Genomic DNA, 16,200 nt, shown 5'->3' on the forward strand with positions numbered 1-16,200 from the left:
ATTCTCTGGGCTGCCACCTTCTTCCGATTAATTAATCAATTTTCAACTCGTAGTCGTCTAGCAGGCCCATGTTTAAAATCCTGCACATACTTGTTGTCTTTAGTTACATATGCCAGCCGCTAGGGCGTGCAACCTTAAACAGCAACATCAAAAAGATGCAATTTAGGCCGCCGGGCGGCTAATCCAACCTCTCTATCTTGCTTTTTAACACGCCTTCTCCCCACGTTAAACTCCCTTCAACCTCTTTGTCAGCCTCATATAGAAAAAAAAAATATGACATTTGAGGAAGAGCCCGCACCCGAGGTACTCACGGAGATTGCTCCAAACACCAAGAAGAAACGGATGAGTTTGGGCAACATCTGGTCACCAGCCTTCCGGAACGACCATTTTAATGGTCAGGCCAAAGAGGACCATCCCGGAAATCTTCAGGAAACCCCCAAGGAGATGGCCAACCCCTTGTCGATCTCTAAAAAGCGGGAAGACGAACGGGAAACCCGGTACGAAAACCTAGACGACGTGGACCGAGCAAGAAGCTCCGTCGTTGAGTCAGAAACAGAGCCCCAACCCTTTTCAGGGGAGCAATCAGATCCCAACACCACCCGGGCTGAAACCATCCGAAGCAATGGGGCCTCGAACACTAATTCCCATTTCTTCAAACGCCCAAAAAGTATCACCGCCACCCAGGGCGACGAAACCGAAACGTCCCATGAGAGGCCGTCGTGGTACCGTTCTCTTTCAACTTTTGGCGCGCAAGACTCCACCAAGTGGAAAGATTTCCGCCAGGCGTTAATGCAGTTCAAGGGGAAGAACAGAACAGATACACCCGCGCAGGTGGCGCCCGAGGCGTCCGAACGCGATACCTTGGCCCGTCAGCGTGCCAGTGAGCTTGTTACCTCCTTGGTTGCAGGTGTACCTGCTGCTCTCTTTGCTGGGTCCATCTTCCTCAAGGACGAGCACGGCACCAGACGGTCCCCACTCTTGCTCTCGCTTCTTGGATTCACTCTCACAGATATTACCCCAAAGTTGCACCACAAGAACCGCAAGTACCGCATTGACCTTGAGTACGGTGTGGGGCCCAACCGCCTCCGCTGGTTTGTGCTCAAAGACACTAAAGACTTTATCCAGTTGCACTCTAGACTTAAAGTGTTGTTCTTCCAGGAGAAAGCGTTGGCGTTGCGAATGAACAAGAGGGTAGAGTTGCCAAAGTTTCCGAGGTTCAGCGAGACCCGCGTTCCACGCCACCACCACCACCACCGTAAAGCTAGTACCGCCATTCCAGAAACCGCTTCTGTTGACGGCTTGCCGTACACGCCTGGAAGTGCCTCCCTCAACGGAGGTGACGGTGTCTCAGCGGTCCCTGAAAACGATCTTTCGTCAAACATTCTGCCGTGTGATGAATCTATCGCGCTGCCCACGTCGTTCCGCAGCCGTCTTCGCAGCATGGCTTCACGCGGCTCGATGTCGGATTCCTCTTCGGATAACCCCAGCCCCCGTACGTTCAACCATAAACAGAAGCACGTGCGCCTTTCGCTCAAGGTGGCAGAGTTCCAGCGCCTCTTGGAGGTGTACCTTCTTGAGTTAACATATGCGTTGACCATCCGTCCGCAGTCCAACCGTCTCTTCCAGTTCTTCGAGCTCTCCCCGATCGGGCTTATGCTTGCGAGCGAAACGGGCTACCTGGGCAAGCAGGGGTATTTGATTGTCAGATCGTCGGCCAAGGCCCAGGGCTGGAGGGTGAGCCATTTCAGAGCCCGTGACTTCAAGGCTATGGTGGATCGTCACACCAATAAATGGTTTATGATCCGCCACTCGTACGTGATGTATGTGGCCGACATCAACTCTACCACTCCACTAGAGGTTTTTTTGGTTGATAATAGCTTCAAGGTGAGCTACGCTGGGGACGATGACACGGGCTTTTTGGCCGATGACGACGTTCACTCGCTAGACAACGAGTCACTCTACGACGGAGACAAGGCCATTGCCTCCACAAAACGTCCGCATTTCACAATCACCCTTGAGAATGGTGAACGTGAAATTAAAATGGTGGCCAGATCCAAGGAACAAATGCGGTTGTGGATCAAATCCTTGTCTAACATGCAGACAAAGACAATTTGGGCAAGAGACCATCGATTTGAGTCGTTCTCGCCCGTGCGCGAAAACTGCTTCGCCCAATGGTTTGTGGATGGGAGAGACTACTTCTGGGCTGTTTCGTCTGCTATGGAGATGGCTAAGGACACGATCTACATCCACGATTGGTGGTTGTCGCCGGAGTTGTACATGCGCCGTCCCGCTAACGGTAATCAGCAGTGGCGTCTCGACCGTATTCTCAAACGCAAGGCCGAACAGGGGGTTAAGATCTTTGTCATTCTCTACCGTAATGTTGGTTCTACGGTTTCCACCGACTCGCTTTGGGCCAAGCACTCGCTATTGGACCTCCATCAGAACATCCACGTAATCCGCTCACCCAACCAGCTTCTCCAGAACACGTACTTTTGGGCCCACCACGAAAAGCTCTGTGTGGTGGATCACACGGTTGGTTTCCTCGGTGGCATTGATCTTTGTTATGGAAGATTTGACACGCCGGACCATGTGTTGACAGACGAAGCGCGCGAAGCGTTTGCCCAAAACCTGACATCTAACCCATCTCAGTTCCAGATGTTCCCAGGGAAGGACTACTCCAACCCAAGAGTCAAGGACTTTTTCGACCTCGATAAGCCGTACGAAGAGATGTACGATCGCCAGGTCACTCCGCGGATGCCGTGGCACGATATCCACATGGTGACCGCCGGCCAGCCGGCAAGGGACCTCGCTCGCCATTTCGTCCAGCGCTGGAACTATCTCTTGCGACAGAAACGTCCTTCCAGACCGACGCCGTTGCTCCTTCCGCCACCTGAGTTCACCAATCCTGAAATTGAAGCCCTTGGGTTGCAGGGAACCTGTGAGGTGCAATTGCTTCGTTCCTGCTGCAACTGGTCTCTCGGCCTCAAGGACCATGAGCAATCCATCCAGAACGCGTACCTCAAGCTCATCGAGACGTCGGAGCACTTCGTGTACATCGAAAATCAGTTCTTCATCACTGCTTCTGCCTGGGATGGGGTTGTGATCAAGAACCGAATTGGTGATGCGTTGGTGGACAGAATCATCCGGGCCCATAAGGAAGGCACCGCGTGGCGCGCGTGTATTGTCATTCCGCTCATGCCCGGCTTTGAGGCTGAAGTTGACGAGCCAGAGGGCTCAGCAATTAGAATCATCATGCAGTGTCAGTTCATGTCCATCTCGCGTGGTCCCACCTCCATTTTCGCCAAATTGCGAATGGTGGGTATCGATCCCGACGACTATATCCAGTTCTTCTCGCTCAGAAAGTGGGCCAGAATTGGGCCCAAGAAGAACATTGTGTCCGAGCAGTTGTACATTCATGCAAAGGCGATGGTTGTGGACGATCGCGTGGCTATCATTGGTAGTGCCAACATCAATGAACGTTCGATGAGAGGAGTCCGAGACTCGGAGTTTGCGGCTGTAGTCAGAGACAGAGAGGTGGTACATACGAAGATGAACGGGGCACCGTATTCTGCGGGATTGTTTGCCCATTCACTCCGGATGCGCTTGATGCGCGAACACTTGGGCATCGACGTGGACATTATCGAACTTGTGGAAAGACGATTTAACGCTTTGGAGAGACTCGCCAAGTCGGAGGAAGGTTTGAAGGCTGCTACTGCCAAGTTCAAGACCCCGGAGGGTGCGCTAGCCTCAGCGATGGTTGAACTTGGCGCTAGAGAAGTCATGGGAGAGGCTGAGGGAACGCAAAAGTGGAAGCTCTTCCAGTCAACCAACGGTTTCAACGACGCTGTCCTTGACATGTCGAATGACGTGGAAGATTTACCCCCTCACTTGAACCAGCCACCGCCGCCGCCATTGTCGTTTAACCACCGTGCTGGAGAGGAGAACGCGGGGATTCGTGACAAGAAGAATTTCTCATCAGATGCCAGAGTCCAGAATAACGCCAAGCACCGAGAAGATGTAGAGGGTAACGGGCCTGATAGGTTTGGGCTGAAAGCGTACAAAAAGTATGCCCTGAAGGCACTGGCTTTGATGGCAGAGTGGGCTCAGGTTACGGTCAAGGGCTCAGGGGCGCCGTTTGTGCCAGCCTTCGACCAAGTTTCAGAGTTCCTCCACAACGACACGGATATTGATGGCCTCGGAGAAATGTCGAAAGAAAGCGAAGTGTCGTTGACGGAAAGAAACGCTGAACGCTGGACAATGCTCAAGCGCGTGGCGTACTTGCAGAGGGTAGCTGCGAAGCACCATAAAAACACTGCCAAACTCCATGGCAACGGCTCTGGAAGCGCTAAGACTGGTAGTATTGACCCTGAAGCTGCCGACCCGGCTGGATCCTCTGCTGTAAAAGAGCACCCCGAGTCGGAGTCGCCTGGGGGCCTAGAGATTCCAATTGTCAGTTTGGACGAACAAGGGGTCAGCCACTTACTCGAAACCATGAAGCCAGACTCCCGTTATGAAAAGTTTATTGACCCGTATGGCTTCGAAGACCCATTGGACGAGGAATTTTACGAGGATGTGTGGTTTGAAAATGCTTACAGAAACACGAAATTGTTCCGTACGGTGTTCCATTGCCAACCAGACGACGCCGTGACGACCTGGAAGGAATACAAAAACTACTCCAAGCTCAATGCTGCATTCTGGCTCAGTCAGACCAACAACACTTCAAAGCACAACCACACGGACGAAGAGTCAGACGATGGGTCCAATGAAGTGGGGAGTATTTTCGTTAAGGAGTTCGGGGAGAATGATAGAGGGGTGATCGGAATGGTACCTCCAGGTTCGAAGAATCAAAATTCCAACGAGATGCTTGACGTTAAAAACGGCTCCCCTAGAGAGGGAACGCACCGGGACAGGGCTGGAACTCCGGTGTCTGAAGAAAGCGAAGGGAATAGAGAGGATCGTGGTCCAAGGCTGAGAAAGCGAGCAGGGACTTTTGGAACCAGGCACAAGAGGCCCCGTCACCACGGAGACAGGATTTTCGACAGACAGACGGCTGAGAAAATCTGCTCGGAAGTGCAAGGTCATTTGGTGTTGTTCCCGGTGGATTGGTTGTATAAGGAGGTGGATTCGGGGAACTTTTTCTATAGCGCGGACAGAATTCCGCCGATCGAGATTTATGACTAGAAGCTGCTGTCATGTGGATGGCCCTATTTTTAACAGGTAGATATACTTGTTTAATATATACTTGTTTAATACATTCTTGCATTACCTCCCTCCTGGAAACTAGTAGATAAGATTATGAATTTGACTCTAGATTTGTACGAAGAGCGCTCGATTCTAGTTTTTGTCCTTTTACCTATGGACCTTGTTTGTCTTTATACACTGGAAAAGTGCACCCAGAGCGAGGTCCGGTGGCAGTTGAACGAAGTATCCCTCATTGCTTAAATTCGTTCGGGTATGAAAGGATTATGACGAATCCAGTTTTCAGTGTCTATTAACCGCACTAACCAACCAACACCCAAAAAAAATGAGATAGAAAAAAACGAGAAGCAAATAATTATCTCAAGTGTAGTCATGACACAGTTTTCTGTAGCAACGCAAATCCGTTAGTTCACGCCATATAATAAAACCTCTATAAGCCTCTTATTCGTCAACCTTATCCAACGTACTCTGGCTCGCGGCCTTTTTGGCATTGGAGGCTAACTGTCTGGAGTGGGTGCTATTTCTCGAAGCACGTATACTGTTCCATGTCTTCTCGGAGTCCATCATCTCATCTTCTTCGTTTCTCAATGTTTCGATAAATTGATCATATGTTGGGGATCGAGGTGCCTGTTCGTCCTTTTTTATTTCAGGAGGGGTCACAGAAAAGAAATCATCCGTATTTTCTGCCTCATCAAACGACCCAAACGTCTGATCAAGTACCTCCGAGAGTTTCTCCATCATAAAATCATCTTGGGACATGCGGAAGTACTGGGAAATGCGCATCTTCTGTGGCTGCAGCTGCTGTTGTACCTGCCGCTGTTGAAGCAGGAGAGTTACCTGGGAGGTGGAGCTTTGATACATTGGCAACAATGGAGTCCCCAACATACTTGCATTCAATTCACCACGCTTTGGTGTCTCGCATCCCGAGTTTTTGGCTGTATGAATAGCTGCTTTTGGATCAATATGAGTTTCTTCGTACCAGGAGCTTCTGAGGAACCCCTCAGGGGGTGGAGAGGACCAGCCTTCACCGACTGTAGAAGAACCCGGAAAGTGGAAGCTTTCCTCGCTATCTTTTGCCACACTCGACGAGCTATAGCACAAGTCGCTCTTGTACTTGTCGCAGCTCTGGCGCTGCTGTTCCTGCTCTAGCATCATGAGAGACTTTATAGAATCGCCGGAGGCCGTCTTGGGCTTGTGGCTGCACTGGAAAGAGTTGGACTTCGATAGCGGCGTCTTGGAGTATTGCTGTTGGCTGACTGAGTCGTAGGACATGGCGGTGGCGTTGGTAAAGGTGGACAGGCGGTCACGTTCGCTGAACACAGGGCTTTCGGGGACGGTCATTTGGCTTCCCTTGCTGCTGCGACTGCTGTTTCTGGAGTTTACTGGCGGTGTTACACAGGAGGAATATGCCCTGAACTTGGTTGGGGTTGGAGGGCTGTGGGAGAACTTGTCTTCCTTGGATGTGAGTAGCTCATGGTCACGCAATCCGAGATGCTCGATGTCCCTTTCTGAAAAGACGTTAGCCACGTTGGGCATGTTCTCGGTATCCACATGGGCCAAATGATTGAAGTTGAAGGGCGAAGAGACTGTAATGTTCAAGCTTCTCTTGTTGCTGGTCGCGGTGTTGCTGATCTTCAGTCTGCGGAAGGGCATCCACTTGGAAGAAGGTGTGGGGCGGTGCTTGGCATCCGCTTCGTCGAACCAAATAGAGTTGATCTGCGTAGCCTGCTGTTTTGTTTCCTTTGGCATAGTAAGGAATATTGTAGCTCTGGTATAAATCAATGTAGTCCTGCAATGAGGTATCGTATGTGCGTGTATGTGGTACCTGCGGGTAAAGTTATGGCGAGATGAGCTACTTGGTCTGGTGGGGGAGGTTAGGGCGTATATATATTTGCAAGCGGAAACTGGATTCTCAGCTATAAACACGAAAGTGTGACAACAACACTGTTGCAGGCAAAGTTTGGTGAGGAGGGAGAAGCGAGATTCACTGTGGAATTCGCATCCACTACATATACGATAAAGTCTACGCTTTGACCAGCCTATGGCGTACATAATGTACAATAGAAAAAGGTCTCTTAGAGACGGCGCGCCTGTTTTTGATGTACGTAGCTCCTGCGAAGGCTGCACTTAATTATGCTATCAGAGGCGCGCCCTTGCGCTCGCACTAAAATTTCTATTGTTTCTCTACCGCAACCGTATGCACGGTGGATTTAAGGCGGATACTATAAATGTTAAGGGGAACCTCTTTTGGCCTGCATATATTTCCCGATCTGGAGGTCTATTTTAGCCTCTTTGAACAGGGTGTGTTTGTTAGCTCGAGGATAAACAGGCAGTTATTGGGAAATATTAAAGGTGCGACTTGAAACGGTGTTTCGCAGTTCACAAACTTCTCTCTCTCCAAAAGACACATCAACAGAGTGATTGTATTCTGGATCAAAAGTAAACAAAGCACGAATGAAGTACTGTTGCTTCTATGGGATTACAGCCTAGCGCCTAGTGAACATATGTTTTGGGGACATTTCGTCAATCTCTTGTTTGTTTGTTTTTACAAATGTCTAAACTACCTCTAAGTTTTAGTTCTAATGAGTCCAAGTAGCGCTAAATCAGTTCTTGTGTCTGTCTAAACCATTGCAGTCCCTCATGGAAGCCTGCCGCTATTCTCCACACCTCCGGAAAGAGCTATCGCCTAGTGCCCCAGTCCTGATCTCTGAGGTCTGGAGTGCGTTGTATATGGATTAGCTATTATTTCGCTTAAAACTTAATTCATATGGGGTAAGCTGCTTGCACCGACACCGCCCACGTACAATATCATTTTGGGCCCTATAGCTCGTCTATATGTAGCTCAGGGAACTTTCGGGCGTCGCCTGTGTGCGTAGACATGTTTGCCCGCCTCAAAATCGTTGACATCCACCCTCAGGAGTCCACAATTCAATGGTGATGCTGAAGTTTATGAAACCTGCTAAAACGATTATTAAGAATCGATTCCACCTATGAAATAAATGGAATGGTTCTAAGCCCGTATTTGCTTACTTTTACGGGAAGCCAGACCCTTGTTATGGTGACCCACGAGCACGGACCTTTGCGGCTGTCCAGCTATGGTTACCATGCATGCATGCATCTTCTTCGCCTAAGACGTACGTCTCTCCTCGAGAAACATCTGTCTAAAGAATCCGAGTCGACCGTAGGCAGTGCGGGTTTCGGGGGTGTTAGCGACGTAAGTTGATGCTAGCACAGCAGAGAAGCCTTATATTATATGGTATCTGCGCAGAATCTAGCTACGTGTGTCAAAACACGGACAAATTTCTCTTGCGACTCGTACTGCAGCTAGTTACCTGGGCTAAACACGCTCTGAAAGTGACAGATGGGGTACTCGGAAATTAAACAACGATTCCTTTTGCTATTTTGAGGATTGTTCGGAGTCCTAGTGAACGTATACGCTGTGAAACGTAGCCGCAGATGGACATTAATGCACCAAAGGTTGCCCACAACTACACATGTGCTTAACGTGGGGGAGAAGGTTTCCTTAACGACCTCTACGATGGAACAAGGAGTATGGCTTAAAAGAAGAGTAATATTCCCCATCGAGATCTGGACGTGTTCCTGAATGTCTGGCTATGGGGGGCATATAGCTGACATCAGCAGAGGGTTGCAGTAGGGTTTGAGGACATCCTCATACACCTCCTTGATATTACCCCTGGTTGGTAAAACCATGGTTATATATCCCACAGAACTTTTACAAAACTCATTGAAATTGCCGGGGGGATGTCATACGATAACTATGTTTCTATGATGGAGAATATTGGTCTTCATCAGGCTAAAAATGTGCCTTACCATATCTCTAGTCGTATCGTGTAAAAAGCCAGCACCCTTGGCACAGCACCGTTATTTTTTTTCAAGAGATGGCACCAGCTCGTGCAGTTGATGTATCTCCTGCAAACTATTTGGGGGTGCAAAAAGGGATGCGATTTGAAACTGCGTTTTTCGCCCCCACATTCGCTGGTTATTTGGATCGATTGAAATACGCTATACCCTCGCGCTGTATTGCGAAGCCAGTGGTTTAAGTATCCCAGATGCGGTAAGTTAATAGAAATGAATACTTTTGGTTTCGTTTTTGCTTACTTTGGCCACTGCGCAAAATTAGGCGCGAGGCACAGTAATGCTGGGCTGGAAAGCCATCAAGATAACAGCTCGTATAAAAAGACGGGTCTGGCTTCTTCAACCCCACATCTCAATGTTCAGAACTTTACATACGTACGTATCGGCAGTTAAGGCTACTCAACTATGGCTGTTGCCAAGGAAGTTGAAAATCACCGTATTTTATTACTGAAAGGGGCAGAATTACTCCGATGTGATCTCTCTTGTATGCAAGGCTTAGACGGCTATACTGTTGCCAAGTCTTATTAAGCACGAGCGGTATGTCTGATACATACATGTAACTTGTACATGCATCTTTTCCAAGACTTGTATAGCTACTCAGGTCCGGTGTTTACTCCCCGAGACGTCAATCTCTTTTACCTTATTCGATGTATCCTTAGACCTCAAGTCTCGCAAAACTGCACAAGTATTCGGCCAGAAACTTGCCTGTGCTTCGTGCTTCTGGAAAGTTCGATGACTACCATCCTATTTGGCAATATACAGTGAAAGAGTATCGCTTTCGGATACATCTGTGTTTCAAAAGCGTGAGTAGTGCGGATTAAGCTGATGGAAGTAGCCCACACTGTATCAGGTTTACGGTGTCATAGTTACTGAATCCCAACGATCTCGCATGCATATGCGTTACGCGTGCTGCCCAAGAAATTGGTCGTTACGCGTGTGCACGCGTTCAGCCATCGCGCTCTACACGTTTTGCAGCGGCAGTGATTAAATTACCTGCTTTTTTCGGAAACCTTAGATGTAATGTATAATGATAAGGGTTTAAGGGGTGTATTGCCAGGTCAACAGGAAGGGATCCTCACGAATGTTGCCAATTAAATATAAATTGCAATTACAACTTGTACAGATTATATTTTCTAGCTTTGTTTCAATATGCCATACAGCTTGAATAGACCTCAAAATTTATCAAAGTAAATCTATAGGAATCAAACTCTAGGTCTTGGATGATTGGTGAGTGCCGATATCCCTGACGTACTGGAACCTCAAAATCATATCAAAGCGGCCATATTGAATACAAGCGACCGTGGCGCGTGTTATACTTCATGCTCCATCCCGGACTCGTAAACTTCCAAAATTTCCAACTCCGTCGAAACTAGACTAGTTTGGCCAGAATCTACCGTTTATGAGCATAGAACGCGCCGGCGACAGTTTACGGGCATAGAACGCGCCGGTGACAGTTTAACGTGAATGGCCTGCGATTCTCACCGGTTCCTGTGTCAAGCGTGTCAATAAAGTGGTCAAGCATCATTACAGAGGATTTGAAAAAACGATACATTCGCAAAGCATCCATAGATGATTCATGTGTGCAATCAGTTGTACACCCCAGTAATCGATTACGGTTATACTTACTCGAGCTATATATCCTGCATATATCTTTTGCGGTCCTTAGTGCCGACCTTAGCAAAAAGGAGCAGGGTAAACCTTTTACAATGCAGTGGAAAGTGTCTAAGAATATAAGACAAAATACAGTCTTATATATATAATAGCTCCACCTGTACTCTTAAACTTGAATTGTGGTTATTGACAAAAATGTAATCATATTTATGTGTAAGTGTGTGAATTACTTTTGCTAATCAATTAATAATATATTGATGTATATAATTACATCTGAATATTAACATTATTGATTAATCGAAATATATAATATATTAATAACATAAATGTAAGCCAGCAAAAAACCTATATATATACTTCAAATATATGTATATTTAAAACTATCTTAGAAATGATTAATTATTAGGCATATATACCAAATTAGTAAATTCGTATTGGTACTTAGTTATGTTGTATGCGCCATCGTTTCGGGCCCCTAGTTACACTATTTTTTTACGCTCGGAAAAAGTCATGTAAGCATAAAATGTGCATATACCACAGGTTCGTGACTGACGTCACGCACATGACCGTTTCTCCTCTCGATCCAAATACAAGTTGAGCAAAGACCAATATGTGAATACGCCACTAACATTCTACCTGGTGGGATGACCAATAAATTAGACGTACGTAAAATAATAAAGTCCTTTCACAAAAGGATCCAGGTATACTCTATCATCCAGGAGTCTCTAGATTACCATACGGGAGTCGAGTGCGACTTCTCAGCGCTGGCCCTTGCATGTCGGCTAATAGTCTCACAAACCCTAAATCTGAAATTCTCCTCAGACTACAGAGTGTATTGAATTGAAAATTATAACTTATATAACAGAGCTGTCTAACCCAAACGAGGAGGATCCAGAGATCTCTGAAGGCCAGCGCCTGCTGTTTGACTTGTAATATATGCGTGACGTCGTTAGAACATGGCGGAAAAGGACTCAAGGTATCAAAGCAAATTACTGGTCCAGCAACCCTTTGAACCCTGGTGTACTTGAAAGAATATCTTTGCTTCCCAATAACTCTTTTCATAATCGTGGAATAGGGATCCTTACTTTCTTCTGAAAGAGCAGCCTTCGGCCAATTCGGCCCTGCCGGCGGATGGCCGACACAAGATGGTGGCGCACTGTTCGCAGTTGACCGGAGTCTGAGCATGGGAGAACACGGTGGTGATGCTCATACAGCCGGGACACTTGACGTCCATGAAGTAAGACTCCGGGGCTTGCACCAACTTCTTCAATTTGTGCATGCCAGCTTCGGTTTGAGGGAGAGGGTGTAGTAAATCAGCAACTAAGACCATTGTGTGCGTATAAAGAGGATATTCTCGGAAAAGATGGAGAGAATTATTAGAAAGAAAGGGTAAATATTCGGGGGGCGCTCGAATTTATAGTACGGCCAGGAAGTTCCAGCCCTTCCGATAAGATAGACACTCGCTTAGTAACAAATTGGTCACGCCTATGCATAGAGATAAGAAAGGATTTCTATGGCAAAAAGAAACGACAGTCCCTTTAGAACCTTAAAGAGCTCGATCGAACGTTTTGGATTATTGGAGCCCCAAGCTGCAGGATTTCTTGTTCGCTGCACATTTTCTCCTAACAACCACGATGTCATCAGTGTGCTAAAAATCCCTCTTGCGACATGTACGCAGTAACTACAGATAATTATATACACAAGGTTGAAACAGTCTAAAGAACCGTGGGAAGATATGTCACGTGCGCACCATATCTGCTTCCAGCTTACTGTCTATATGAATTCTCTGTTAATAGTGTAGTAGGGTTTCATTGGCGAGCCTGACGGCCGATTTATTGCAATTAAATCGAGTGGCCTGAGTCCACGTTGAAGGGTTACTCCAACTAAATCATTCGCACTCTCCGAGAGGCGTGCACTGACCCCGATCAATGGATTCGGCTCATCAGATGACTCATGGATCTTGCTTCACCCTGTATGCATTCAACCGTGTCTGTGCAAGTCTTGTGCCCTTTTTCTATTCCTGGGCTTGGCCTTGTTGCTGAGCTAATTTGGAGCGCAACACATTCGTCACGGTTTGTAAGGTCTCTGATTTGGATTGGATAATTTCCTTCAACTGGGTCAGGTCCTGGTCCAACTTGGTGATCTTCTTCTGGTAAAAATCGATAGCGCCCTTGCCCGACTTTTCAACGTAGTAGCCGGTGCCGACATCGACTAAAAACTTGTCACCGGACTTGATCTTACCTGGGACATACAAAGAAGAGGACAAAGGAACCAAGATTTGGTTACTTGGAGCTGCTGTATCAGCAGACTCGGATTTAGTCACCTGCTTGATGTTTTGAATGCACTGATCGAACTTGCTCTGGGCAGAGGTCAATGCTTGCAAGGAGGTGCTGAAGTGGTTCACCTCTTGGTTCAAGTTCTTTTGGATTTCCATAATCTGCTCGGCTGGCAATTGGGTCAAATCGACCTTTTGTTGTTGTGACATTTTGGTATGTAAACAGGTGAGGCAAGCTATGTACTCTATTAGTATGGCTCGCCGCTTAATTAAATGCAATGGCCGTGTTTTTCGTCGGAAAAAAGGTTTAAGGTCTACAGAGCTTGGTAGGTCACGTGGTCACAGGGAGGTATCAATAGTTGGTTGGATATGGCATTGTTTGATATTTCGTAGAGGCCCATTGGTAGCAAAAATAACAGATTTCCTACTTAGGCGAAAATAATATAAACATTTAAGGGGCGAGACGTGAGCTATAAGCCTTTTGCGCGTTCGGGATCGGAATATGCGATTTAAGGGTGTACCTACCTAGTAGATGTAGGGTGCATCGAACGGTGGACTCACATTCGCCAATTGCATAGTTTAAGCTTACTCAGGTAGACAAATATTATACGCACCAGCATCATCAGTCTCTTTGCAGATTCCAGTTACCCAGGTGAAAGATAACCAAAGGGGAACCACAAATGACTAATACCTGAGGGGTAAAAACTAATCCACATTGAGATTTCTGGCCGAGAGAGATTTACCGTGACGAGGTATAACTTATTAAATATATTAGCGTTTGGTAAGTCTGCGCGTTGTCTGAAGCGTATAGGAATTAAAAAAAAACCAAAAAAAAAAACGAAACGTGTGACTTCAGGAGAGTAAAAAGAGCTCAACAAGGACTTAAGAAGACCAAGTGGATGGTCCAAAGGATTCACCATCTGCCAAAACTCGGTTCAAGGCGGTGCCTTGATAGTCCATAGTCTCTGTAATCACGTTATTACCCCACCAGTTTGGCGCATTCGCGTTCGTCAAGTACAAAGACAAGAAGATAAGCCATGAAGCCCACGCTAAACCGATGTCCAAGCCAGCGGAAAGGGAATAGTTGTACTTTGTCCACCAGTGGAAGAATCTCTTCTTAATAAAGTAGCCAAACACGATACCAACAATACAGTAAGAGCCGTAGTTATATGGAGTGGCCGGTGGAATGTAGCCAGTAGCAGAGAAAAAGACTGGCCAGTGAATGTACTTGACTGGAGAACCTGGCCATCTCCTCAAGATAACCCAGTTGATGATTGGCAAGAGAGCACCGATCCAGAAAAAGTGCAATAACCCATTGTATATTTCACCACTGGAGAACTGTCTCTCTGGACCGATGACACCCCAGATGACGGAGGCATTGAAGAAAACTTTACCGGTAGGACAGGTGAAGTGGTTCTTTTGGTGTGCGTCACAGAGGCCATTAATAGCGCCCTGGGCCCACTTCAACACACATATCTGCACTAAGGAACCCCAGATGGTGGCAATAAATTGAGCCCAGAATAACAAGCGTGGCTCCAACTTCATGTAGTGACCCAACTTCATATCCTGAGCAAAGGTGATGGCTTGGTTGTTGGTGATGTAACCAAAAGTCTTGAAAAACATCATGGCAACTGGCTTCCCTGGAACCATGTAACCAACGATAAATTCGGTGATAACGTTCAAGCCAACAGCAATGTTGGTCAAGGCGAAGATAACCCCAACTGGCATCAAAAAGAAAAAGGCAATCAAAAGGGCAAGCACAAGGGAGTACACGGGCATCTCGGTTGGCCAGGCTCTAACAACAGCAATGGACATACCGAAGAAGACGAGGAAGACAATTGCATACCACCATTCTGGAACCGGCTTGTAGGCCTTCATCAACCTTTGATGGACATCGGAGGCTTGGTTCTTGGACCCGGTCATCTGGTTCCAGATATCCTTTCCGTGGAAAAGACCGGTGTGGACGATGGTAGCGGTCATGGCCGCAAAAGACAAGCCATAGGAGACGGCAAAGGTGGTGGACAAAAACAATGGAGAGTATTCTTTGTAAGCTTTGGGGTTGAAATTCAAGTTTTCATCCACAATCCGGGACACGTTGTACGGTTGTTGGAATCTGTCATAGGAACCAGAGTCGGACATTGGTAAGTATTTGCCGTACCAGACGTTCTTGTAGTGGAGAACTGGAGTGGCGACCCAGTAGATGGAAACCATAGCAAACAAGATGGTGAAAATAACAGACACTGGCGGAACCAACGGGGACCCAATGTAACCTGCGATCTGGTTCCAATCAAAGGTGATAGGCAATAAACCAAGGCCGGTAGAGGCCCCAAACACTTGATTGACGATGACGTTATTAGGCTTGATCCAGGTAACCCACGCAAAGTAAGATAAGGCTTGGAAGATGAAGGCTGGGAACCAGTACCAGACGAAAGAACAAAGAAAGATGATCAAGAAAAAGCGAAGCCGCGAGATCTTCCACCCGTTCGCAGGGTGGTTTATGTTACTGTGGATGTTGGATAAGAAGGTACAAGTGACCAAGTTCTGTGGCCAAATGGCACTTGGCGACTCAACAAGGACACGTCTGCAGAGACCAGCCATGGAGAAACCAATACACTGGGTGGCCCAGATAGCCAACAAGTTGAACCCCCAGCCAAAGTTCTTGTGGTAGTAGTTGTTCATGGCCAAGATAATATCAGTGGCATAAGCAGCACCACCACCGAAAGAGACGTTAGCCATAATGGTTATGAAAGCATGCTCTTTGATGTTGAAAGGACCCGGGTTTAATTCCATACCAAAGACCTTCATTTGCGGCATTAAGTATTCCCAGGCTCTACCCATGGGCCAGGCAACGATAGAGGTGACCATGGTAGTGATCTGGAAAGCAGGGGCGTGCAAGGAAAAGAACATGTTCAAGGCACACCCGATAGTACTCATGAGCATACCGATAACCCACATTCTGAGAGTATTTTGGGGGACCGAAGGGTCATCAGAGGAGGAAACCGCGGCTCTCACTTCTGGGTATGGAGAGTCGTCGTCAATCACCACGCCGGCGTACTCGTCTTCCATGATTTGTTGGGAAAGCTGGGCGGATAACATGTCCAATTCACCAGACTTAACCGCCTGCAACTTGAGTTCTTCTGGAATCTCATTTTCAGCTTTGATATGAGATGTCTCCGAAAGGGGAGCATCCTTAAAGTTGAGCTTACTAAAGAAGCCCATTTTAGTCTTTGCAGATAGTG

General features: G+C 47.2%; 6 protein-coding genes across 6 annotated transcripts; 2 read left to right on the plus strand and 4 right to left on the minus strand.

Annotated features, from left to right (window-relative positions):
* Nucleotides 1-171: 171 nt before the first annotated feature.
* On the plus strand, nucleotides 172-5,271 carry PLD1 (phospholipase D). The gene has a single exon (XM_019128205.1). It carries the CDS (start codon nucleotides 274-276, stop codon nucleotides 5,179-5,181), a length of 4,908 nt encoding a protein of 1,635 aa, XP_018986287.1. The 5' UTR covers nucleotides 172-273; the 3' UTR covers nucleotides 5,182-5,271.
* A 140-nt stretch (nucleotides 5,272-5,411) lies between these two features.
* Nucleotides 5,412-7,232, minus strand: BABINDRAFT_118558 (uncharacterized protein; the record flags this gene model as incomplete). Its single annotated transcript, XM_019126915.1, has 1 exon — nucleotides 5,412-7,232. A coding segment is annotated over one exon (1,592 nt), but the record flags the coding sequence as incomplete, so codon positions are not given.
* A 2,323-nt stretch (nucleotides 7,233-9,555) lies between these two features.
* Nucleotides 9,556-9,890, plus strand: BABINDRAFT_118571 (uncharacterized protein). Its single transcript, XM_019126916.1, has one exon. The coding sequence runs from the start codon at nucleotides 9,643-9,645 to the stop codon at nucleotides 9,838-9,840; it is 198 nt and encodes a 65-aa protein (XP_018986289.1). The 5' UTR covers nucleotides 9,556-9,642; the 3' UTR covers nucleotides 9,841-9,890.
* A 1,877-nt stretch (nucleotides 9,891-11,767) lies between these two features.
* Nucleotides 11,768-12,016, minus strand: BABINDRAFT_33817 (40S ribosomal protein eS27; the record flags this gene model as incomplete). Its single annotated transcript, XM_019131652.1, has 1 exon — nucleotides 11,768-12,016. The coding sequence occupies one exon, from the start codon at nucleotides 12,014-12,016 to the stop codon at nucleotides 11,768-11,770; it is 249 nt and encodes an 82-aa protein (XP_018986290.1).
* A 684-nt stretch (nucleotides 12,017-12,700) lies between these two features.
* On the minus strand, nucleotides 12,701-13,171 carry GIM5 (Gim5p; the record flags this gene model as incomplete). Its single annotated transcript, XM_019131656.1, has 1 exon — nucleotides 12,701-13,171. The coding sequence occupies one exon, from the start codon at nucleotides 13,169-13,171 to the stop codon at nucleotides 12,701-12,703; it is 471 nt and encodes a 156-aa protein (XP_018986291.1).
* Nucleotides 13,172-13,843: 672 nt separating this feature from the next.
* On the minus strand, nucleotides 13,844-16,180 carry BABINDRAFT_34125 (uncharacterized protein; the record flags this gene model as incomplete). Its single annotated transcript, XM_019131668.1, has 1 exon — nucleotides 13,844-16,180. One exon carries the CDS (start codon nucleotides 16,178-16,180, stop codon nucleotides 13,844-13,846), a length of 2,337 nt encoding a protein of 778 aa, XP_018986292.1.
* Nucleotides 16,181-16,200: the final 20 nt, after the last annotated feature.

Source organism: Babjeviella inositovora (genome assembly GCF_001661335.1).
Source record: "Babjeviella inositovora NRRL Y-12698 unplaced genomic scaffold BABINscaffold_3, whole genome shotgun sequence".
NCBI lineage: Eukaryota > Fungi > Ascomycota > Pichiomycetes > Serinales > Babjeviella > Babjeviella inositovora.

Excerpts from the sequence above, each read along its gene's own strand:
- BABINDRAFT_118571 (XM_019126916.1), top strand. The coding sequence starts at position 9,643 with ATGCATCTTTTCCAAGACTTGTATAGCTACTCAGGTCCGGTGTTTACT.
- PLD1 (XM_019128205.1), top strand. The coding sequence starts at position 274 with ATGACATTTGAGGAAGAGCCCGCACCCGAGGTACTCACGGAGATTGCT.